The 23,285-nt window shown below is 38.1% G+C and overlaps 1 protein-coding gene across 2 annotated transcripts; it reads left to right on the top strand.

Moving 5' to 3' along the window:
* The first annotated feature begins 9,973 nt into the window (after positions 1-9,973).
* pcgf1 (polycomb group ring finger 1) lies at positions 9,974-22,258 on the top strand. Of its 2 annotated transcripts, none has more exons than XM_085285220.1 (9): positions 9,974-10,120; positions 13,811-13,916; positions 14,061-14,213; positions 14,449-14,520; positions 17,386-17,488; positions 17,691-17,736; positions 20,398-20,481; positions 21,616-21,696; positions 21,978-22,258. In XM_085285220.1, exons 1-9 carry the CDS (start codon positions 10,034-10,036, stop codon positions 22,026-22,028), a joined length of 783 nt encoding a protein of 260 aa, XP_085141346.1. In that variant the 5' UTR covers positions 9,974-10,033; the 3' UTR covers positions 22,029-22,258. The 2 variants fall into 2 exon arrangements, with proteins under 2 accessions (XP_085141346.1, XP_085141337.1); XM_085285211.1 differs by having other exon boundaries at positions 20,395-20,481; positions 21,978-22,180.
* The last annotated feature ends 1,027 nt before the right edge of the window (positions 22,259-23,285 follow it).

Raw genomic sequence — 23,285 nt, 5'->3', positions numbered from 1 at the left:
TGCTTCCAATTACCATTGCTTGTCTGGGTCATCTTTTTTTTATTTAGCACACTTTTTCATATCAGCCTTTAGTATTTTTTGTGGCCTTTTGTAGTCAGTATAACCTTTTGCAGGATTTTGTTTTATGACCTCGGTGCTGAGCACAGTAGTGTAGTGGTTTGCATTGTCCAAATGCACGCATGTCATGTTAGCTGGTGATTATAAATTGCCCATATGTGTGAATGTGAGTGTGAATGGTTGTCTGTCTCTTTGTGTAGCCCTGCAACAAACTGTTCAGGCTGCAGGGTGTGCCCCCCTCTCACCCTGTGTCACCCCATCAACCCTGTGTCAGATAAGCCATTCTTTATTTATTTTTTTTAATGGATGGATGAACGTCTGTGCTTGTGTAATTACATGTGCATACTTATTCAAGAAGCGCAAATGATACAAGCAAAATACTATATGACTGGCAAACATCTAAAACTTAACAAAACAGTAACACCTAAGATATCGCTCTAGTCTGCTGTAGACTGACTCTAAGGGTGGCACTTGGCTAGCCTGCATCCTTCATTGGGATTTAGATGACGCTTCCTTTCTGCAGCGCATGTTATTCCTTTACCCTTATTCTCTTAAATGTCCGTGAAGATAAGATGCCTATGATAAGTAAGCATGTACCTGGACAGAGGAGATACAGTAGAAAACAACAGGAGGAAGTGTGCCTTAGCCATTTGTGGGGCTTAAATTTCAAAAGGAGAACAGAGTGGGCAGAGGAAGCTGGCAATCGTACACGAATGACTCAGCATGCCGTCAAACATTTCCGTAACATCACGTGAGATATAACAATGTTGAGAAGTAGATGGTTGATTGGAATTTATATTTTCACAAAAGCATCTGAAATTTGGTGTTATGCAACATACCCATATCCATAAATAACAAGATTTGCTCCTTGTTATGAGTGTGTGGATTATGAACACAAGTAACAAATCACCTTATCTTAACATGAGTCTCTGTGTGTGTGTGTGTGTGTGTGTGTGTGTGGGTATCAGAGAGTGAGAGATAAAGACAGAACAGTATTTTATCCTTTTTACTTTTAAGGAGGTGGAAAGAATTACCCAATCTTAGAATTTGGACCAGACTGGTATCATGTAATAGCATTTAAATAACACATCACGTATTTTCACGTTATCTTAACACTTTCTTTTCACTCCACAAACTGCCTTCTAACCCTGACCCTAACTGCGGATTTCTATGCTTGACAGTGTGAGTCCTTAGGGTTTCATAGTATTCAATTAAATTCCAGTGACACAGAAAACCTTATCTATTTATGTTTTCAGTGAATTTTACAATATATTTGTAAGATTTTACAAGTAAAAGGGTAATGTGCTCTACCACATGTGGAGAAAAGTCAGACTCATTATATAATCCTAAAATAACTAAGATAAGTGAAAGCCGTGTAACCATGGCTGCGTGAGTTTTTGTGTGCTCTTGATGAGCACAGGCTAAAGCACACACGCATAATTTGAAAAGCTGCACACACAAACACACACACACACACGAGTAATGAAAATTCGATAGATGACAGACAAAGCTCTATTGTGCCACATTAATAAGATTTAATACGGGGCTTTCTTTTCTTCCGACACTGGCAGGATAACTTGTTCTTATTGGCAAACTAATCTTATCTCAGTATCTTCCAATAATGTCATTCATTAGTTTGCCTCTAGCTTATTTATACTGTGGACTACAGTTTTCAAAGCACCATTACACACTTGGTAAAATGTAGAAGCTCTATTTTTTTCTCTTCTATCTTATCACAGCAAAGTAACTACAACAGCACAAAAAGAGGAATGATAAAAGCGTTTGTGTGCATGGGCTGTTACAGACATCATCAACAACAGCTGATGTCAAAGAATGTATCTTGAAAGTTTGCAATAATTCCGCAATTACCGGCATGACAGTTAGATATAACACATGCATCCACCAGCTTCTGATAGATAACCATACAGAGATAGAGTAACTTCACTTGGCTCGGGTAAAATCTGCAGGACATTTAAAACAATATGGGATGTGAACATGTTTTGCACTGCTTTGTCACACACCGTGAAGATGTGGTGTATTCTCGAAACTTAGCTTGTCAGCACCTCTTAACTCAGTGTATTTTTTTGGTATGTCGTCCTCTCTGCTTACATTCTGAGTTTTGTTTTGTTTTTACTGCCTTTACTCTCTCTACATTTGTTTCTTTACATGTCAGTTAAGTGCTTCTTGTTTACTTTGGATCATTCCAGACTGCTTTTGTCAAATTATTGTTCTTATATCTTCTGTAACACATACACAATATATAAAAAAAAAATAAAATTCCCCACTCGCCCCTGCGGGCGGTTAATCCTTCAAGCTCAGGTCCTCTACCAGAGGCCTGGGAGCTTGAGGTTCCTGCGCAGTATCTTAGCTGTTCCCAGGACTGCGCTCTTCTGGACAGAGATCTCCGCTGTTGTTCCCGGGATCTGCTGGAGCCACTCGCCTAGCTTGGGAGTCACTGCACCTAGTGCTCCGATTACCACGGGGACCACCGTCACCTTCACCCTCCACATCCTCTCGAGCTCTTCTCTGAGCCCTTGGTATTTCTCAAGCTTCTTGTGTTCCTTCTTCCTGATGTTGCTGTCATTCGGAACCGCTACATCGATCACTACGGCCGTCTTCTTCTGTTTGTCTACCACCACTATGTCCGGTTGGTTAGCCACCACCATTTTGTCCGTCTGTATCTGGAAGTCCCACAGGATCTTAGCTCAGTCATTCTCCACCACCCTTGGGGGCATCTCCCATTTTGACCTAGGAACTTCCAGGCCATATTCGGCACAGATGTTCCTGTACACTATGCCGGCCACTTGGTTATGGCGTTCCATGTATGCCTTGCCTGCTAGCATCTTGCACCCTGCTGTTATGTGCTGGATTGTCTCTGGAGCATCTTTACACAGCCTGCACCTGGGGTCTGGCCTGGTGTGATAGACCCCAGCCTCAATGGATCTTGTGCTTGTTCCTGTGCTGCCATGATTAGTGCTTCCGTGCTGTCTTTCAGTCCAGCTTTGTCCAGCCACTGGTAGGATTTCCGGATATCAGCCACCACCTCTATCTGCCGGTGGTACATACCGTGCAGGGGCCTGTCCTTCCATGATATATATATATATATATATATATATATATATATATATATATATATATTAGGGGTGCAACGATACACAAAATTCACGGTTCGCTTCGGTTCGATACTTTGGTGTCACGGTTCGATATTTTTTCGATACAAAAAAATGTTCATGCCTTTTTAATTTGTCATTTATTAAAATTATAAATATATATTTTAACTCAAAAGTACAGTTTTTAAATTTAATGTTGCTGAAACAACAAAGTAATAAAAAATAAATTTATCTGATCGAGAAATCACTCATCTTTGGAAAAGAGAGTTTATTACAGAGAAATGTCTCTTTCCAAAATAAAAGCTATACTATACGCTTCTTCTGGGCTATATTCTCAGCAGCATATTAAACATATCAGGTCCCCATAAGGAGAATCATGTGCTAACGGCTGTCTAAATGACTCGGGTAAAGTTTGTAGCATGCGTGCTTGTTGTTTTTGTCTGCTTCCACTTGTCTTTGCACTACGATGATGTCGGTGTAAATGTGCAGTCATATTCGTTGTGTTCCCACTAGTGCTGTCAGCGTTAATCTCGTTGAAATGACGTTAATGCCACAACACGGCAAATCTCCGTTAACGAGCTACCGCGGATCGCCCCGTGCGTGGGGCTGGACGGCCAACACATTAACGAGCTAACTGCGCTAACGCACTAGTTCCCACCAATGTAATTGAGCATTGCGTGGCACATCCGACATGCTGTTTTACTTTTGTTACCTTCAGGGTCATACTTCACATGAAAACCAAAATAGTTCCAAACGCCAGATCTGAATGAGGGTGGGGGAGGTTCAATTTGCCATGTTGCAAGGAGAGTTTAACTTCTGTGTCGCTAGCTTGCCCTGCGCTCAGTGAATCTGCGTTCGACTACTCCGCCTAGGCTGCACTGTCGAGCGCAGATCCACTGAGCGCTCAACACAGACAGCATCGACAGAAGGAAAGTTGATCAAATAAATTAAAATTTTGTATTGTTCGATACATATGCGTACCGAACCGAAAGCACTGTATCGAACGGTTCAATATCGACACGAGTATTGTTGCACCCCTAATATATATATATATATATAGAGATAGATAGATAGATAGATAGATAGATAGATAGATAGATAGATAGATAGATAGATAGATAGATAGATAGAATCTAAAGATCATTTTCCTTGCTTTATGAATTGCATGTTTATTATATCTTTTACCTTCATTTTTTTCTATCTAATTCCCTTTTATGCTGTTTTACATGCTTGGTTAAGGCCTGTTTCGGTTTTTATCTTAGACAGATCTTAGAGTTAGATAAACTGACTGTAGAGGGAGACAACTATAAATAAAATTTATGAAAAGTATCCACAACTTAGATGAAATCAAATAATTTTACAATCAAATGCACAAACATACTTTAGGCCACAGTGCCTGCTGCACATTTCTGTGACATCATAACATTTTCTGTGCATGTATTTCTTTTTTCTTTTTTTTCAGTGTTTAAAATGATTAAAATTGTGATATTGTAGGTTTTGTGCCAGGGGGAGGCCTAAGGGCTTGCCCTACATCATTCATTATGCCCTCGCCCATCAAGCAGCACAAGCAGTATTCTCTGGAGTAATTCCAAAAGGGCTCTCATCATTAGCTTGCCACTTGGTGGCCAATTGCTAGAGCAAAGGAGACAAAAGCTGAAGTCCACCCCTGCATGCTCTGATTGCTCTGAGGGAGAGAGAGGGGGGGGAGACAGAGAAAACGAGGGGTAGAGGAAAGATGGGGGCCTCCTTTTTGGCCTGGTAGAACACAGATTCCTACTGCAGAGTAGTTTTAGCACAGGGTGTCCTGAACAGAGGTAAACAGAATCTCAAGCTTCTCTGTGGGTTTTCATTTGATTTAGAGCTCTGTGGTTTAAAGGAGTATCCTCAAGGATGATTGAATTAGGAGGAGTGACAGTTAACATCAGACTCAAGGACAGACAAAGAGGTTTCCTGTTATCTGTCTGATTTATTTAATTGCAAATAATCCTCAAATTCTTCATAATAGCAGCGCCTTTGTATTCTTGGCAGGTGTTTGATCCCTCAGATAAACTAATCATTTCCAACACAAGTGAAGGACTATTGAAATAACTGTCAGATTATGGACACACCGTGAAAAAGGGGGATTCATTTTCCATGATTCTGACATGAAGTAATGACATTAAATTAAAGCCTTTGATTTATCTTGATCGTCTTCCTCCTTGTTGGCTTTTTTGCCTCTTCTCTGACTTGCTTTCACTCTTCCGACTAGTAGATTTGGCCATGCTGTGATCTTACTGTGCCTCCAGGCCCTCAGGTTATTTGGATATTGTGTGGAGTCAGAGCTTTGTCAATCAGATAAGCAGTGACCTTGCAGACCTAGCAGATAAGACGTTACATGGCAAGAGGAAATGGCAGCCAGCATGGGACACAAGGCTCGACTATGAATGCTCAGTGAAGCGACACTGATCACAGCTGTTCTGTACAAGAATGAAAATATATTACTTGTGCCTTTTGTAATTTCCAATTTATAGTGACTGATCTGATTTGGACCTTGCTGACAAGTGCTTGTCTTATTATCTGTTGAATAAAATCCCTGCAAGGTATTACAAGTTTGACTAAGAAAACAATGACTGGAAAAGGAAACAGCCTTGTAGAATTTTATATTAAAGGCCAATATTATGGGATTGTGATCATTAGCCATTAAATTTTTGTACCATCTTTTAAAATACCAAAATTTAAAATGGGTTACATCAAATCCGAGTATTTTTAAACAGCTACAAAAAACACAGTCCCGATAGTCACAATAAATGACTTGCACATAGCCATTTCAACTGCCATGGAGTCACTGAGTTTGTAAGGAATAACACAAACTTGCCACTCATTCCATTGCACTGAGAAATTACAAAAGGATGAATGAGGGGCAGGTCTTTGTCTAGGACCGCAGCTTTGGGTGGTCCACAGGTTGGAAGCCCTCTGGGAGGGATCAGGCAGACCTCCACGTATAATGCCAAGAAGACGACTGTTATTTTTAAAGGGTACACACTAATTTAAAGGCATCTTTGCCACAGCCCAGAGTTCATTTTTGTTTGAAAATTATTTTTTCCACAAAGCTATTACTTTGCTTTTAACCATAAGTAAATAATTGTAAGTGATTTTTGGAAAAATAATCTGGTTTTAGCCAATGTCTGACTAACAAAACCTCAGCTTCATTACATATATAAAAGCATGCAATGTCTCTCCACTGTGAAACCCAAGAGAAATACCAAAAATACACCATAACACAATATAATCTATTGATTTAAATAACAAATACATAAGCCACACGATAATCTTTGAAAATGTTTGCTGAGCCTATACTCATTCATTTCAACACTCTGCTTCATATTCACACACATTTAGGTCTGGGAGCTGCCCAGGGCAACCACAGTTCTCTGCTGCTGGGGCACTGAGCTGATGGTTCACTTCTTTTCTCAAGAGACCCTTGATGGATGTTGTTCAGCAAGGGAAGAGAAATACCCATTCAGCCCTCTAACTGTCTAGGAGTTCAAGCACTTCACTCACAAGCTCTCCCAAATAAAAGGGTTACCACTAGAAATATCAGACAAGTAAAGCCAATTACACTCACTTTAGCTGTTGTGTAAGTTCATGGCATAAAGGTTTCCAAACTAATTTCCTCAGTGAGCATTAAGTACAAATTTTTGTCTGCAGTGGTGGTATCAGCCCACCCTCCACGATGCCTGAGTACTGCAGTCAGAGGATTCAGGTTACAAGACCTACCGTGTTCTGCATGTAGCTGTTGATTGTGGTTTAACACATGAGACTGTGGTGTTTTCCCCACACTTCAACTTTTCTCCAGGGACGCCTTAAGGTATTGTACCACCATACCAAACTTTCCCCCATGTCAATCCAAAGGCAGGCTTGAAATGTCCCAACTACTAACTACATACGATACATGGCTGCATAAAAAACTGCAGTCTTCATGAGTCTGTTATCAAGTACATTCCCGTGTCCAATCAATAAAACACTAACTCAGAAAACTCAGTAATTTAATGTACTAACTTGACTAAGTTACCAAGGCTGTTTGTGTCAATACTTTATATAGACCAACTCAAGAGTCAGGACCCCCTAAGTCAATTTGCCAGATACAAAGACATCTTTTCAGAAGCTTCAATAACTCTGAATGTATAAATGACATTTACATATGTGATGTTAAATAGACAGAGATCTATTTAATCAGCAGCAAATCAGAAGACCTGAAAGCCTGCAGACAACTAAATCAATTGTGTGACTGCAGCACCCTCTATTGCCAAAAGTGGAGACTAACTTATGAATGAATGCTTCCTAGACTGAGCTCGAAGACTATCCCTGGACAGTCTGTCACAGGGCTAACACAGAAAGACAGACAAACATTCACACTGTCATTCACACTTATTGACAATTTAGAATCATCCGTTAACCTAATCCCCACATGTCTTTGGACTGTGGGAAGAAGCCTGAGTACCCTGAGACAACCCATACAGACATACAGGAGAGTACATGCAAACTCCACACAGAAAGGCTTCAGCTAATTGGTGGATCCAAACCCAGAGAATCTTTTTGCTGTGAGGCAACAGTGCAAAATAAGCTGAGTTGAGGGTAATTACTCTTCCATTTCTATCTTTCTATAAGTATCCTTACTGGCCAAACCCAAGAATATCTAGAACCGCTTTGGTTAACAGCAGCTCCCTTTGTAACAGATCTTAGTTGGTGGAAATTTTTAAGCTGTTAATACACTTTTAATGTTAAAGAATTTAGGATTCTAGTGACAACTGATCAGAATCTTTAAGTAAAAATCTGACTTAGCCATACACACATTTTAAATCACCAGAGAGACAAGTGGCATTTTAAAGACGGTTTTTGGTGTACTGTGTTTGACCATTAAGTCAAACACAATACATACAGGAGAGTTTTACTTTAACTACTCTTTATATGCTTTATTTAATGCTTGCTTATGGCAGTTTCCCTCAATTAAGGGAGGTCTGCCAAGTTTTGAGCCACTCTGTCTGGGAAGCAAGAGCCTTCAAGCACCTCTACAGTTAGTGGAAAAAGATCCTCGCTACAGGTGGGTTGGACTTAAAATGATCTGTGAGGATTTTAACATGAACGTCCATTTCTGTTATCTCAGTGACAAAGTTTACTAAACATTACACTCCTACTACCATTTGGAGACAGATCCTGGATGTTCTAGACATGTATCGCTTATGTTTAGCTAAAAATGTTACTAGCCTCTTTTTCCATTACCATGTGTCCATTGCTTGACTATTTCAACTCATTTTAATTAATCATAATTACAACCATTTTCTGTAACCTTTAACTTCATAATAACACAAATACTCACTGGTCACTTCATTAGGTACACAAATCTAATCAGCCAACTGGTTAGATATTTGAATGTCAATGAATTTCAATGCATTTAGAGATGTAGAGATGGTCAAGCTCACCTACATTAGTTCAAACAGAACGTAAGAAAGGGGAAGAAAGATTATTTAAATTTGACAGTCTAATGTGAGTATTTCAGAAGCTGCCAGTCAACTGAGATTTTCTTACACAACCATCTCTAGGGTTTATAGAGAATGGCCAAAAAAAAAACTGGCGACCTGTCCAGGGTGTACCCCGCCTCTCGCCCTATGACAGCTGGGATAGGCTCCAGCGACCCCCGCAACCCTGAAAAGGATAAGTGGAAGCGAATGGATGGATGGTCTAAAAAAGAGAAAATATCCAGTGAGTGGGAATTCTCTGGGTGAAAATGTCAGAGGCCAAAGGAGAATGCTGAGTTGATGGGAAGGAAACAGTGACTCAAATAACCATTTGCTACAACAAAGGTATGTATCTCTGAATGCACAGCACATCAAAACTTAAAGCAGTTAGGCTACAGCAGCAGAACACCACACCAGGTGTCACCCCTGTTAGCTAAGAACAGGAAACTGAGGCTACGATATGCATGGACTCACCAAAACTGGACAACAGAATAATGGAATGGAATAATGTTGCCTGGCCTGATGAGGTGAATTGAACTCAACTGAGAAATTAAGTCTCAATTGAGATGGTAGAGTCAGAATTTGGCATAAACAACATGAAAGCATTGATCTGCCATTGTATCAATGGTTCAGGCTGGTAGTAGTGGTGTAATGCTGTGAGGGATATTTTCTAGGCAAACCTTAACCTCCTTAATACCAATTAAACATAATATAAATGTCCCAGCCTTCCTGAATACTGTTGATGTAACTGTACCCATATGGACTCCACTATTACTAAATCTTAATCCAAAAGCACTAATAAAATTAGGTGGAATGGGAGAGTAACACTAAGAATGTGCAGCTCACAAATCTGCGGCAACTCTCAGATGTTATTATGTCAGTATGTACAACAGTCTCTAAGATCTCTAATTTCTAATGTTTCCAGTATCATATTGACTCAGACAAAAAGAGTTAAGGCCGTTCCGAAGGTTAAAGGGAGTCCAATTTGGTACTAAAAAGTGTACTTAATAAAGTTGCCAGTGAGCGTACACGTCTTTCTGACAGTTTAGCTAACAGATGACTAATTTAGTTTCAGCCACGTATTTCACCATTTTATTATCTATTTAGTATTATCTTTAGTTTTTAAGCCTTTTCCCACACTCTCACGCCCTTATTTAAATAATATTTTTTTCATAACAATTGTGGGTTTTTTTTATGTTTCCATTGGGGAAAAAATCGGCGTTTGCTCCCACTCGTTCTTTAAGTCATTATTCTTTTATTGTCCTTATTTAAAATTCGTTTTTCTCCTATTTCATTTCGCAGCTCCCCGCCTCAACTTAACACCACCACAGCCACTTCCGGTTTACCCGGAACTTAGCATAAGTCCCAAAGATGGCGGAGCAAGGTCCGATGGCCATAGCGATGCGGCTACGAAATCAGCTACAGTCCGTTTACAAACTGGACCCACTGCGAAACGAGGTGAGTATTGGTGTTACTTGAGCTCGTCCTCACAGAGGGGGGAAGGTACCGAGCGTCGAAGTGTAGCAAGGGGGACTTAATCCCACGTATTAGCGGCAGATCGTTGTCGCCTCCGCGGCGCTGATGGAGAGAGAGGAGAGCGATGCTGCTGAAGCGCTGCGAGGAGAGACGTGCTTGAGCATGCGTAGAGGGCATGAGTGCGATCGTGTTGTTTTGTAGAGCAGCGTGCTGAAACCTTTTCAACTAACTGTTATTTTGCTTTTTCCAGAGCACACATTTAGCACTTATTCTCAGTTCAAGTTGGGTTTTTTTGTTTATTTACATTTAATTCAAGCCTTGTGTGAGTGAAGTGGGGCGGTAACGATCGTTGCACTCCGTGGGTTCTTTCTCGTTGTGTAATGAAGTAACGGCTCTCGTTTCGAACTGCTGTTGGTTTGTGGTTGATTTGATCGTACGCAGTTGTTAGTAAGAGAACGCTTCGTTGCTTTTACTCGATTTTCAATGTTTCATCGCGATGCTGCCCGTAGTTTCCACCAAATCTGTGCAAAAACGTGACAAACATCATTCCACTTTTCTATTAAAATGTCCCCCTTTGTTTCAGTTTAACCCATGTTTTGTATCAATATTCACCGGCGCCACTAGTAGGAAAACTTTCTTTTGTTTTTGTTCGGTTCGTGGGTCTTTCCCACAGAGGTCAAAGGTCAGGGTCAGCTTAGCGCAGCACCTCTCTGAGCTGGACAAACCCGTTTTCATGTTTGACTACTTGAGCAAAACACAGACACTTGTCTACAGGGATGAGTTATAAAAAAGTTCTTGTTAAATTCAGCTTTAAACTCCGAGTTTTCATACATTTAAAAAAAATGGCACCCACTAAAGAGCCTTTTCCATTCCAAAGAAAATCTTCAGTACTGCACCTTTCTAAGTTTTTTAAATATTAAATTTTCTGAAACTTTAAAAAAAATGTCTGCTAAAAATATAGCAAAACCCACAAAAACTGTATGTAGATCAACTGGGCTTAATTGCAGAATCACCATTCAAAGGCCCATTGTGCGCATGGATATAAAAACAGTACAAGTCAGAATGCTCGACCTTTGCAGTGACCGCATACTATGACTCCACAGGAATTGTGCTGTAGGGGACATTTTAATTTGGTCTATGTTGTTCCTTTAGAAAGAGGGGAATACACTGCACTACAAAGTTGTCCTTAATAGTCTGTTACCTTTATCTTGTGAAAATCCCAGCTCATTCAGATTTTTAAGTAAGCTTTCTAGTTTGATAGTGCCTTCATCCATAGCTCTTGTTATTTAAATGCAGAGTTTCTTTTTATGGCCTTTTGCTTGCTTTTGCCAGCAGTCCTTCTCTCATCTCATCAAGGCTTATAAGCTGTTCCCTATTTTTCCATGTTCTTAGTTTAAATCCAGAGGCAATCATAATTTTGATTTTTGTACATGTAGTGCCTAAACTATGGAACAGCCTTCATCAGACCAACAACTCAAATGAATCAGTGGTTTATTTGTTTTGTTAAACACTGGCCATATGCCCTTTGACTTTGGCTATATTTCACAGCAGTGTTTTCACTGGAATTATACCCTTACTGTTTTGTAAGTATAATTCTACTACGGGTATCACAATAACCATTACATTCAAAGAAATTAGACATCAATGTTGTGACATAAATGCATAAAAGCAGTGTTTTTGTAAGAATCTTTACAGTTTTATGTACTTTTATTTTGACTTTAAATATTTCCCATAAATGACACAATTCATACATACATAATAGAGCTGGGCGATAGAACGATAACGATATGTATCGCGATATAACTTTTACTCGATAGAGAAATTAAGCTATCGCGATAGACCTCGCCGCTCTTGTACTCTTAAAAAAAAAAGGTCAGCCAATCCAAATTAAGTAGCGCAGAGCCGAACCAATCACAGCCGCAGCGTCACGTCGCGTGACTTGTTACGTACAGCACAAGTGCCAAGCCGCACGTGTGTTTGTTTGGGAAGCAGCCAGCGGGTAATGGAGCCAGCGCGTAATGGAGGAAATGAGTGTGCCGACTAGAAAAATCAACCGAGCGTGACCGAAGAGAAAACAGATGATGGTTCCAACGCCGGAGAGATTGTCGAACGGAAGAGCCATAGAAGTTCCGTAGTGTGAAGGTATTTCGGCTATTTCAAGTCTGACAAAAAACAGAGTAGCGTGCACTGTAAATTGTGCCGAAAACAAGTCTGGAAATACAATAAACTGGTGCATGCGTCACACTGTGCGCCACGTTATTGTTTCGGTGAAATGAATTTCTACAATACTGTTACTGTTAATTCTACTCTCTGCAGTGTTTAAATGCTTACATATACACACAGTTACTGTCCCTCCGCACATACGACTCGGTTCTGCTTCTATGCCCCAGCTTTAGGAATCTAGCGCCACCTGCTGCTTTGGCATGTTCATAGCAGCGTTTTCCTTCATTTCTCCCTTTATGTGTGGACGGGATTATTTTTTAAAACGAAAACGGAAAATCTCAGTTTTCAAAAATACCCGTGTACGTGTGGACGTAGCCTCAGTCTCTGACTGGAAGCGCTAATTCGTCATTCGGCTTTTGTCAGACTAAAGTAACTGTTAAAACTGTTTGAAAAGCTCAGCTATACAACAAGGAGAGATTGAGAATTTCCTTTTAGTTCTCAGTTTATTTGATATTGACAAAAGTTAGTCAGTTTTGTCTGTTCTTCTGTAAAACAAACTAAGATTTATTTTTAGAATTAATATTTTGTTTCTAAGTGGATTTGACAATTTAGTAGTCTGTTTCGTTTGTTCTATTTTGAAACTTAGACGCTTTAGCGGCTGCCTTTTGTGTAGTTTGCAATATTTGCCTTTATTTATCTGAAAAAGTCTCATGTTCCTTAAGTACATGTACCCTGTTGAACTTATTATGAGAAATAAATATTTAAATCAAAACAAGCTGCTGATTATTTCACATTTTACTTGTGAGCAACGGCACATTTAAATCTTACAAATATAGTTATTTGGCTTATATCGTGATAGATATCGTTATCGCCAGAAATGAAAAAAAAATATCGTGATATGAAAAAATCTCATATCGCCCAGCTCTAATACATAATAAGCAAAGATTTGTACTTTGTGACATAGGGCCTTTTCCTACTGGACCACATCCAGCCTAAACCATTGATACAAGGCAGGATGGATCCATGCTTTTGTGTTAGTTACACAATGTCCAGTTTTATATCCTGCTCTTAGCTGAAAATAGTGGCACCAGTGTGGCCATCTGTTGGTGTAGCCCATCTGCTTCAAGGTTTGACATGTTCAGAGATGCTCTTCTGCATACCTTGGTTTCATGAGTGATTCGTTGTCAAAGCAGTCTGAGGCATTTTCTCTTTTTGGGAACATTGTCTATAAACCCTAGAGATGTTTGTGTGTGAAAATCCCAATAGAGTAGCAAAATACTCAGTCCAGTCCTTTTGGCAACAAGAACCATGCCATATTGAAAATCACTTCAAGTCATTTTTCCCCTCCATTCTGATACTGGAGTTTAAATTTAGCAGGCTCTGTTGACCATGTCTGCATGCCTAAATTTCGTGTTGCTGCCATATGACCTGCTAGATATTTGTGTAAACAAGCAGTTCCACCTAACAAAGTAGCCAGCTTGTCAAAACACTTTGTTTTTGTCTCCACAGGAGGAAGTGAAGTTGAAGATCAAGGACCTGAACGAACACATTGTCTGCTACCTTTGTGCAGGCTACTTCATAGATGCCACAACAATAACAGAGTGTTTACACACCTGTGAGTGTTAACAGAGCCAAATGATCATTTATTCTAATATCATTTGCTGCCAACAGCCTTAATGCCATTTCACAGGCACTATTAAACTGTCTGTTATCAGCATAATGTGAAGAAAATATCTCTGTTTCTTTTTTTCCTCTACAGTCTGTAAAAGTTGTATCGTAAAGTATTTGCAAACAAGCAAATATTGTCCAATGTGCAACATCAAAATTCATGAAACGCAGCCGTTACTCAACCTCAAATTGGATCGAGTGATGCAAGACATTGTCTACAAACTGGTGCCTGGATTACAAGAAAGTATGTAAACAAAACTGCTCTCTACTATTTGCTAGTTATAGTTGGAGTCGGTTAGTTTTTCAAGGCACGTGTGCTTGTTTTGCACCTGCCAAGCAAGTGAATGCTGGAGTAATAACCAAATGAAAGCATCCTTTAACAGAATGAAGTTTTTAAGTGATGTAGGCTGTTCTTATGAGTTGCTGCCTTTCACATTTGAATGATTTTCTTAGTAAAATCCTTTGTTGTGTTTGCTTAGGTGAAGACAAAAGAATAAAGGAATTTTATCAGTCACGTGGATTAGAGAGAGTCATTCAACCTGCTGGAGATGGTAAGTCTTCATTTTATTCTTGCATCTGTCAGCATTATACAAAAAGACACTATCTGGAATCCAGTGCATTAATTGGTTGAATGCAAATCATGCCATATTGACCAAGCTGTTATCAAATAATGCAGTGGTTTTGAATTAGTTAATGAGTGACTATGAGACTGATGTTTATCTTAATAACACAAATCTTACCTTTTGGCTGATATACTGGACAGAATTATGCCACACTGGCCACAGCTGCAAATTCTTTTTCAAGGTTATCATCAAATTTCAAGCATTTATGCTTTTTTGCAAGTCCTGAGCACCATAGTCAGTTAGTGACAGAGGTGGTGATTGTCTGCCCTGAGTCAAACTGCACACAGCAAAAAGACCAGTGTTAAATGAACTCCCACAGAGTCATTTTCAACACTTTTTCAGGGTTTATATAGCTCCACACTCTTTAGAGTTAAATCAACATTTTTGAAATAGTTAAAATATTTAACACTGTGCCAGAGTTCATGTTTTAACTCTCAAAACAGAGTTAAAGTAACACTTTAGAGACTGAATAAGTGACTCTGCTGAGATACAGTTTTTAACCTTCTGGTTAGTGTTGGCTTCACTCCCTATAGTATCAGGCTTTCTACACTGGAAAGTGTTAAAATTAAATTCTGAGAAAGAATTATATTGCACACAATAAATTTTCCCAAAAAGGACATTTATTTTGTCATCTAAAAATTGTTAAGAGGGTACAATGTAGACTGTCTAATCTGAAACATTGTATGACCTTTGCATATCGAAAGGTTTATAAAACTTTATTTTTGACATTTTCACTATGCATCTCTCCTCAGTATGTACAACTCTGAATGCATATAGATGGTTATCAAAACACTCTGTAAACAACATGTTTCCCATAAAAAGATGACATCTCAACCAAAAGTAAATCACTTGTTTGGCAAAAGACAGGCAGGTCTTCTTCAACTGCATTGGAAATAACAAGTCCAGCTTTATATTATCTTGGGACAAATTAAACACAAAGTGTGCTTTGAAAAGTTCATCAAATGCTCCAAGTGAGTGGCTGCCTGGCATGGAATGTGAGATGCTTATCCATTGTGATGTAGAAGGTGTCAGTCTTGCTCTTCTGATGCCTGACAGCGAGGAGGTATGGTTGCCAACCATACCTCCTCTGGAAGAGCATCAATTGCAGAGATGCTCTTCCAGACTGCAGCATGACTGGGGTTGACATAAGGAAACTGAAAATTATTCACAGAAATGATGTCCAAATACAGAAATAAATAAATAAATATAGAAGAGATTGCTCAAAGACATATTATTGAAATTTCATGATATAATTACCTTATGAAAGACTACAAGTCTCTGACTTGCATCACTTGTGCTGATTTTTGGACCTTTGTCCTCCTGGTGGTGGTGGAAGGAGATGTAACAACAACAACAGCGATGACATTTCTTGTTTAAAGGCTGAAGATGAAAAGACACAAAATTAATACAATTTCATCAAATGTACTGATCTGTTTTACAATGAAAACAGGGAAAGTTAAAGTTGAAAGTTGTAAAAAGTAGATCAATTTTTAGAGATACACAAGAAATTTTAAAGTTTTTTAAATTTAGTCAGTTAGTATGCATTTATTTGGCACAACTATAAAGAACACAACATACACTGAATACATACCCATGACTATCAATCATGTGAGCCACAAGTATGTTAACCATTTGTCATCTTGTGGCATCCTTCGTGGTGTTTGTTGCTTGGTATTCCTGTATTTACTTGGTCACCACCAAACTTACTTCCTAAGACAGTTTCAATTAACTATTAAAAATGAAAAAACAAACAAAAAGAGAAAAATGAACATTGAGGAAAAACCTGGCAATAAGGAATCTTTCTAGGAACTTGAGAGGAAAAAACAAAGCACAAGTGTCAAGCTTTGTAGCAACCTGTTTAGCAAATACTGCAGCAGTATTGTTAACTCTGCATCTCTTGCATGGGACCTCATCTACGATTATAGTTGAGGCACGTGAGCTGAAGCTTGAGTTGGAGTCAGGCAACTCAGAAGCAGAAGACAGGTCAGGAAACATTAAAGAAAAGGAAAATGTCAAATAATTTGTTCAATTGAATATAAAGTGCTTGATTATACTTTTTAGTGTATCTCACCATGATCGGTGAATACTGTTAACAGCACGTTGCCTTTATTTTTTTTGCAGTTCTTTTGATGTCAAACTGCATGTCAAATTCCACAAAACATCGAACAATAGAGGGGCATTAATGCCAGCCTGAACAGTTTACTTTGGTTTTTTTCATCACTAACAGCTTGAATGTGATCTGTAACATAGATAGATAGTTAGAGGCTGTTAACAGTTTGCGTTAACTCTTTATTGCCAGCGCCAATAGCTAGCATATTTTCTTTGTTTAAATCTTTTAAATGCACAAAATACATTTTATAGCACCAGTTTCTAACTATCTTTGTAAGTTCTACTTACCCTGTAGAACTGCATGCAGGTGCAAAATCAGTACTGTTCTTCCATGAGGCTCCAACTGATGAAGAAAAATGTCCGCACTGGGGGTGTCTGGGAGGGCTGGGCTTAACTTGAGTTCAAAATGAACTCTATACAGAGTTAAAGCTATTAAGTTAACTGATGACAGAGTTAACATTTTTAACCAACCTCTGTGCAGAGTTTCAGAATTTGGAATTTTCTCTTTTAAAAGTTAAATCAACAATGATGGGATACATTTTGTCAAATAACTCCAACATTGAGTACAATTTAAGTCAGAAAGTGTTTAAATCACACTTTGAGGCTTAAAATCAACTCTGAGACATTTACTGCAGCACATTTCAACACTCCAATTTTTGCTGTGATTGTCTTTTTTCTGTCTAGATGGTGTACCAGATGCTACAGTACCTTACACAAGCTTTGACCACTCAAAAGCTCACTTCTACAGATACGACGAGCAGGTTTCACTGTGTTTAGAAAGGTTAAGGTAGGCTGTACTTTTGCCTGTAATGGATTATCTTAAAGTGATCTGTGTGTACTTTAATAAAATATTTATTTGAGATAAGGCTGATAGAATGTAAATATGAAGGTGATTATATTAGTCTGCATGTTGTAAGCTATGAGGTTCAAGATAAACCTGTTTTAACAAAGCATGCATGTTTCAAAGCTCTTTATTTCTTGTGTTTCAGTTCATCGCTAGCTGAAAAAAAAGATAAAACAAAGCTTACTCTTCAGGTAAGTCACTAATAAGCCCTGATAGAGTACCATAAACGTACATCAGCAAGTCTTTTTACTTTGTGAGATTGTTAAGTGTTTATTATTGCTTTTAAAGTGGCCTCTTTCAAACATGTCTCTGGGGCACATTTTTTTGAAGCTTTTACAAGTTATTTCCACACTTAACTGTACAGCAAATACATGGCACAGTGACAAGTGCGGACATAGAAGGTCTGGTTTGTCTGGCTGCTGATGAAACATCACACTCACAGAGAGACAGGGATAAGTGGGAGAAATACACCAGTGAGGCATATAATCATTCTTTATTTCCCAACCAAACTGCTTCTTTCTCAATAACTGGATTTTCGTAGTATCTTTGGCCCACGTATTGAAAGCGGAGGCTTAAGCTGTTGGGTAATGTTAGCAGTGGTTAGTGTTGAGGTCCTTATGTCAAACAAGCTGTGTTAGATCAAACATCACAAAGAAGTGTATCATTAAATAGTTGGAACTAATACATTGTTTTAAATTGCTTTGGGGACCAGATCTATTAATGTATACTTGTCAAGTTTTTGCTCTCTAAGTGCACAACCGCTTACTCGTTGTTATGTCATCTATTCTTTGGGCCAAACCGTTTGGATTCATGGAAAATGAAGGCTGCTACTAGAATGGCTTCAATGGATCTTTGCTCTATATATATTTCGGACAGTGTTTCTCAAACCTGGAATGCTCAACTTTACAAGCAAAAAACTATTATTTTATGCAGTAAATTGAAACCCACACTTACAGAAATGGTGAAATGTTCTTATTTCGTTTCAGGGGATTTCCTTTTGCTGGAAAGCCAAAACTTGTACTCAGCGTACTGTATATAGACAGGTCCATATATATTTGGACAGACAGTTTTTTTTTCTACTTTTGCTTCTGTACATTACAACAACAAATTTTAAATATATACATATATATTTAAATTTATACATACATAATTGTTATGTTTGTTGTTGTTTTTGGTTGTGTACAATGTCCTTGAGTGTTTTGAAAGGCACTTTCTTAAATAAAATGTATTATTATTATTATACATATATAAATACAGAATATATAAGTAAGCAATGAAATATACTCATTAACGAAATGTAGCAGCCAAATGTCTATTGCACAGTATTTTGACAATATGAAACATGGAAAAAAGAAAAATATATTGGTGGAAATGTTGCCTACTAAACATTTCCATATTTTGGTTTAATGGGTTAATTTTGATTGACAAATTTATTGAAGGACAGATAAGTACAAAGTAAAATGGAACTTATTGTCCAGTTCAGGTTGGGTATAAGGATTATTAGGGGATCCATTTAATCCAAACATGCTGTACATCATCGGTCCCCAACCTTTTTTGTGCCACGGATCGGTTTATGTGACGGGCCGGCCTTTCAGGTGTCGCAGATAAATATAACAAAATAAAACCAGTACTGGTACAAAAAAAAAAGATTTATTCATAACACACAGGAAAAGACCCGGGTAAACCGAGTTAACGATAAAAAATGATGACAAAAACCGACAAAACCCCCAAAACCCATAAATTTCACAGCCAAGCCTCAACTCTCGTGGCCCCGGGGTTGGGGACCGCTGCTGTAAATCATCAAAAGTGCAATGACTTGTTTCTCCAGCAGAGGGCACCATTGTTTCACAGACGTTCATGTGATTCCAAAGCCATGCCCATTTCCTAAACTCTTCCACTTAAGAGGAGTTTGATTGGGAGAGTTAATTTTGATTTTGCATGGGTTCAATTTCATAATAAGGCAGATTTGGGCTTTGTTGTTTAGGTGTTTCATCACAACTTTTAGTATTGAAAAAATTTGTGACTATATTCAGTTGTACTTCACCCTGACCACTTTCTCACTACTCTGCATTTGCAGTCGTAGTCTGCATTGTTTTTTTTTTTTTTACTGAGACGTGAAATAATTAAAGCAAATTTCTGAGTTCTACAAAAAGAACAGTAAAACTCACCCTGCTTTCGTGGGGATAAGTAAGTTTAGCACCGTGGCTTAAGAGTGTCGAATAAGTCAGTCGGGACTGGAAAATGTCGAGCAGGAAGCAGAATTTTTCTTCACTGTAAATCTAATTGTAACACGAATAAGCCACACCCTGGTGTTTCACTCCCATCTAATTTATCTTAGTTTATATTTCCTTAATACTTGAAATGTGCTTTTGTAACAAAACACGGTTAGAGTGGGTGAGACTGTACAAATGTTGATATTATAAACATTTTATTATTTTAAGGACAAAATTTAAGACCACTGTTAAGACAGAGGCATGCTTTTCTAGCTTTACAGACAAATCTATAAATACTTTTTATAACTATTGGTATAAAACTTTGACTCAACCCTGCAACAGTTCCTCCATCAATACAAAGTGTGAGTGTTAAAGTCCAGAAGTTTAACTGAGCCCAGTTTATCAGTTTTACAGTTTTTTTTTTTAAGAAAAAGGTATAAATTTGACATATTTACCTTCAGAATAAACAAGAACAGTCCCTGAACATCTCCCCTGGGGTTATAGGAGGCTATGCAGTAAAATAAATGTGCAGCTGGCCATAATTTATTTGAATTATTTTCAGTTTGAACATGTTAATGACTCATTATATTGCTTGTCTGAAGTTTTACAGTGCACTGTTTGACTTTATCTCTGCAGCAGAAGTTTGTTCGCTGTTCTGTTCGAGCAGAAGTGAGGCACCTACGGAAAGTGCTTTGTCATCGATTAAACGTAGAAAAACACCAGGTAAGTCAGCCATACTCTTTTATCTCATCAAACTGTAACATTACAATATTATTTCCCAGCATTTTTGTTCTTCCCTGATATAAAAAGTTATTTGTTTTAATTACTGTGTAAAATAATTGATCTGTCTAACCAACCCCACTCTTGATCCCTCATGCTTATTTTTTACAGGGTCAACTTATCCTGGCCCTTAATTACAATTAATTTTTAATCTTTATTAGACATGTTTGTCGATTTCAGACCAAAAAATCCAGTGAATTTCTCTAATAATAGCTAGAATTTCACCCCAGGACTACATACCTTAAAGGGCTTTTTTCCTGTTTGCATTTGCGCTACTAATAATTAACGACATACCACATGTTTCAGTTTAAATGTGTTAAACTGTGTCACATCTTGGTAAACCCAACAGACACAATAAAGCTGCATCCTTGTTTAAGAAGTAAAGAACTTACTGTTTACCTTTATTTGTGTCAAAATGGTTAAGTCGGACTTAATTTAATTTCCATTAAGATCATTTTATCTTTACATTATAAATCACAACTCTACCTATTAATGTTTCTGCTCGTCCTTACTTGAATGTTTTGTTTGTGGCGCATTCATAACATAAGCCATTTCTGTGTTTATCTTTGTCTGTTCTTTCTTGCCCATTTTGTTTTCTTGTGTTTCACTGAGATAGGTTTTAGATTCTCAGACAGAAAAAAAAAAGCTAATTAAAATGTTGGTTAATCTTCCAAAGAGGGCTGTATTATATGCAGTAATAATAACATTAGTATAGTGTTTTACTGTTAGGACCTTAGCTGACTTGCTCTGTCAGTTCCAGCTCTCAGGCTGTATTTTCCTCATGTGTGCTACAAAAGGATCAAAATAGATTTGTATTCTTTCCATCACATATAGACTTAATAAAGCCTGGACACACTGGTCAAACAAATGTGCTATTATGTTTTTGGGTTGTTTTTGTTTTCATTAAGGTCTCTCAGGGACAAATTCCATTTAAAAAATTCAGAATAAAGTAGTTTAGTCCATGACAGTAGCAGTGTCATTAACGCAAGCTGCCCAGTCATGTTTTCAGTGAAGAAAGAAGTAATAGAAGTCTATATCAAGTTTTTCTTCACATCTGTTTGTATGGCCTCCCTACAGGTCCAGATGCTGTTCAATAACGAGTTTCTGCCAGATCACATGACCATGAAGCGGTTATGGCTCTCACACTGGTTTGGCAAGGTACAGTGCACCCACTGTCAGCTAGCACAGATAAATGCCACACATTTCTTTACACCTGAACAATTCCTTTGTACTAGAATTCAGTTGGTAAATAAGGAGAAAGTTTTAAGATGTATAATAAAAAATTCCAGTCATAGCTTGAAAAATAACTGTTAAAACAATCTGTTTCAATTGAATAAAACACAGTCTGGAAGTAGTGGGATAGGTTTTGCGTTATCTGTGCAAGATGTGTATGGTTATGTATATCTCACTTTAAATACTGCAATATCTTTTCCCTTTAGGCCCAGCCATTAGTTCTTCACTACACCATCAAGGACAAAAGGAACAGATAGGACTTGTTTTTCAGTTGGACAAAAGCTGTACATATTTTGTACAATACATATTCTATTTTAATAGTGTTTGTGTACATATACTTATTTTCCTTGTTTTGTATTTTTGAAAATAAAATTTTAAATGGAAAAAATGAGCTTGTGTTAATGACTGGGTAGATGTTTCCATCAGCATAAGGCCTGCATACGCAAAAGGTTCTCGGTGTCTAATTCATTATTTATTGTACACATCACCTGACAGGCTGAATGGAGGGTTGTGGACAGAATACAAAGAGATTGGTGCTCATTGCAGTTTGATTTAATATCTTGATAAAAGCTGCAATAAGTTATTCAGTACGTGTGAGTTATGATCCAGTTGGCAATGAAGAAAATCCACTCAGCAGTGGATTTTCTTTTCCCTGCGTACAAATCCATAATCATTAGTGAGGTTACGGCTGCAGTTGTGAAACCATATTATTTATGGGGGGGTTGGGTTTTTTTGGAGGGGGGGGTTGTGTGCCTTATTATTAAAACTTGTCAACAAATAGCTTAACTGCAGCCATGTGTTGGCACTGTGAGTGCAGTGTTTCGTTTAATTTCAAAATTGAACACAAATTATTTTCCTATGTTTACATTAAAAATATATAATCATTACTTGTTTTGCCATGAAGTTATTGGATGTTTTTCATGATTTCTTTTTTTTTTTAGTTTAAGTTTTAAACTTTAAATGACTACTAGCAAAATAAATGATGTGCAGAAGATATAAAGATCAAATGTGAAAAACAAAATCAGATTCCTTAGCTTTTTTCCCCACTTTCATGATTAAAGTAAAATCCGTTTTGGCTGCAGATACAGCCCCGAATACGTCTGCCATGCTTTACACATCTGGACTATTTCCCCATCTTCCATGAGAAAACTGTTCATGCTTCTGCAGGTAGTTTATCTCTGAAATAAAACATCTTCTAAGTTTGTTTGCAGAGCGCAGCACATTTCACACTGGTTTTTGCATTTTCAGTTTTTCTGGGGCCTCTCACAGAAAAGTTGGGTGTATGATTGTTTCAAAGATCGTGGTTTTAATAGTCGCCCACGCCCCACAGCAGTAGTTTTTTTGTCCAGTCAGAAACCTGTGACTCCTAATATTAGGAAGTGTGAATATGCGTCTCCTATCTCAGCCATGTAGCTGCTTCTGTGTTGACACAGACCACTTGGTTTCCTCTCTCACAGGCCTGCTCAGGCTAGATTTACAGCCATGCCATGTCTTTTCCATTTTTATAATTGACC

The sequence above is a fragment of the Mchenga conophoros genome, linkage group LG2 (genome assembly GCF_057382185.1).
Source record: "Mchenga conophoros isolate Kocher_MC1m ecotype Shallow Benthic linkage group LG2, M_conophoros_male_GT1.1, whole genome shotgun sequence".
Classification (NCBI taxonomy): Eukaryota; Metazoa; Chordata; class Actinopteri; order Cichliformes; family Cichlidae; genus Mchenga; species Mchenga conophoros.
The sequence above is the reverse complement of the archived record's forward strand: the minus strand, read 5'-3'. Positions and strand labels throughout refer to the sequence as shown.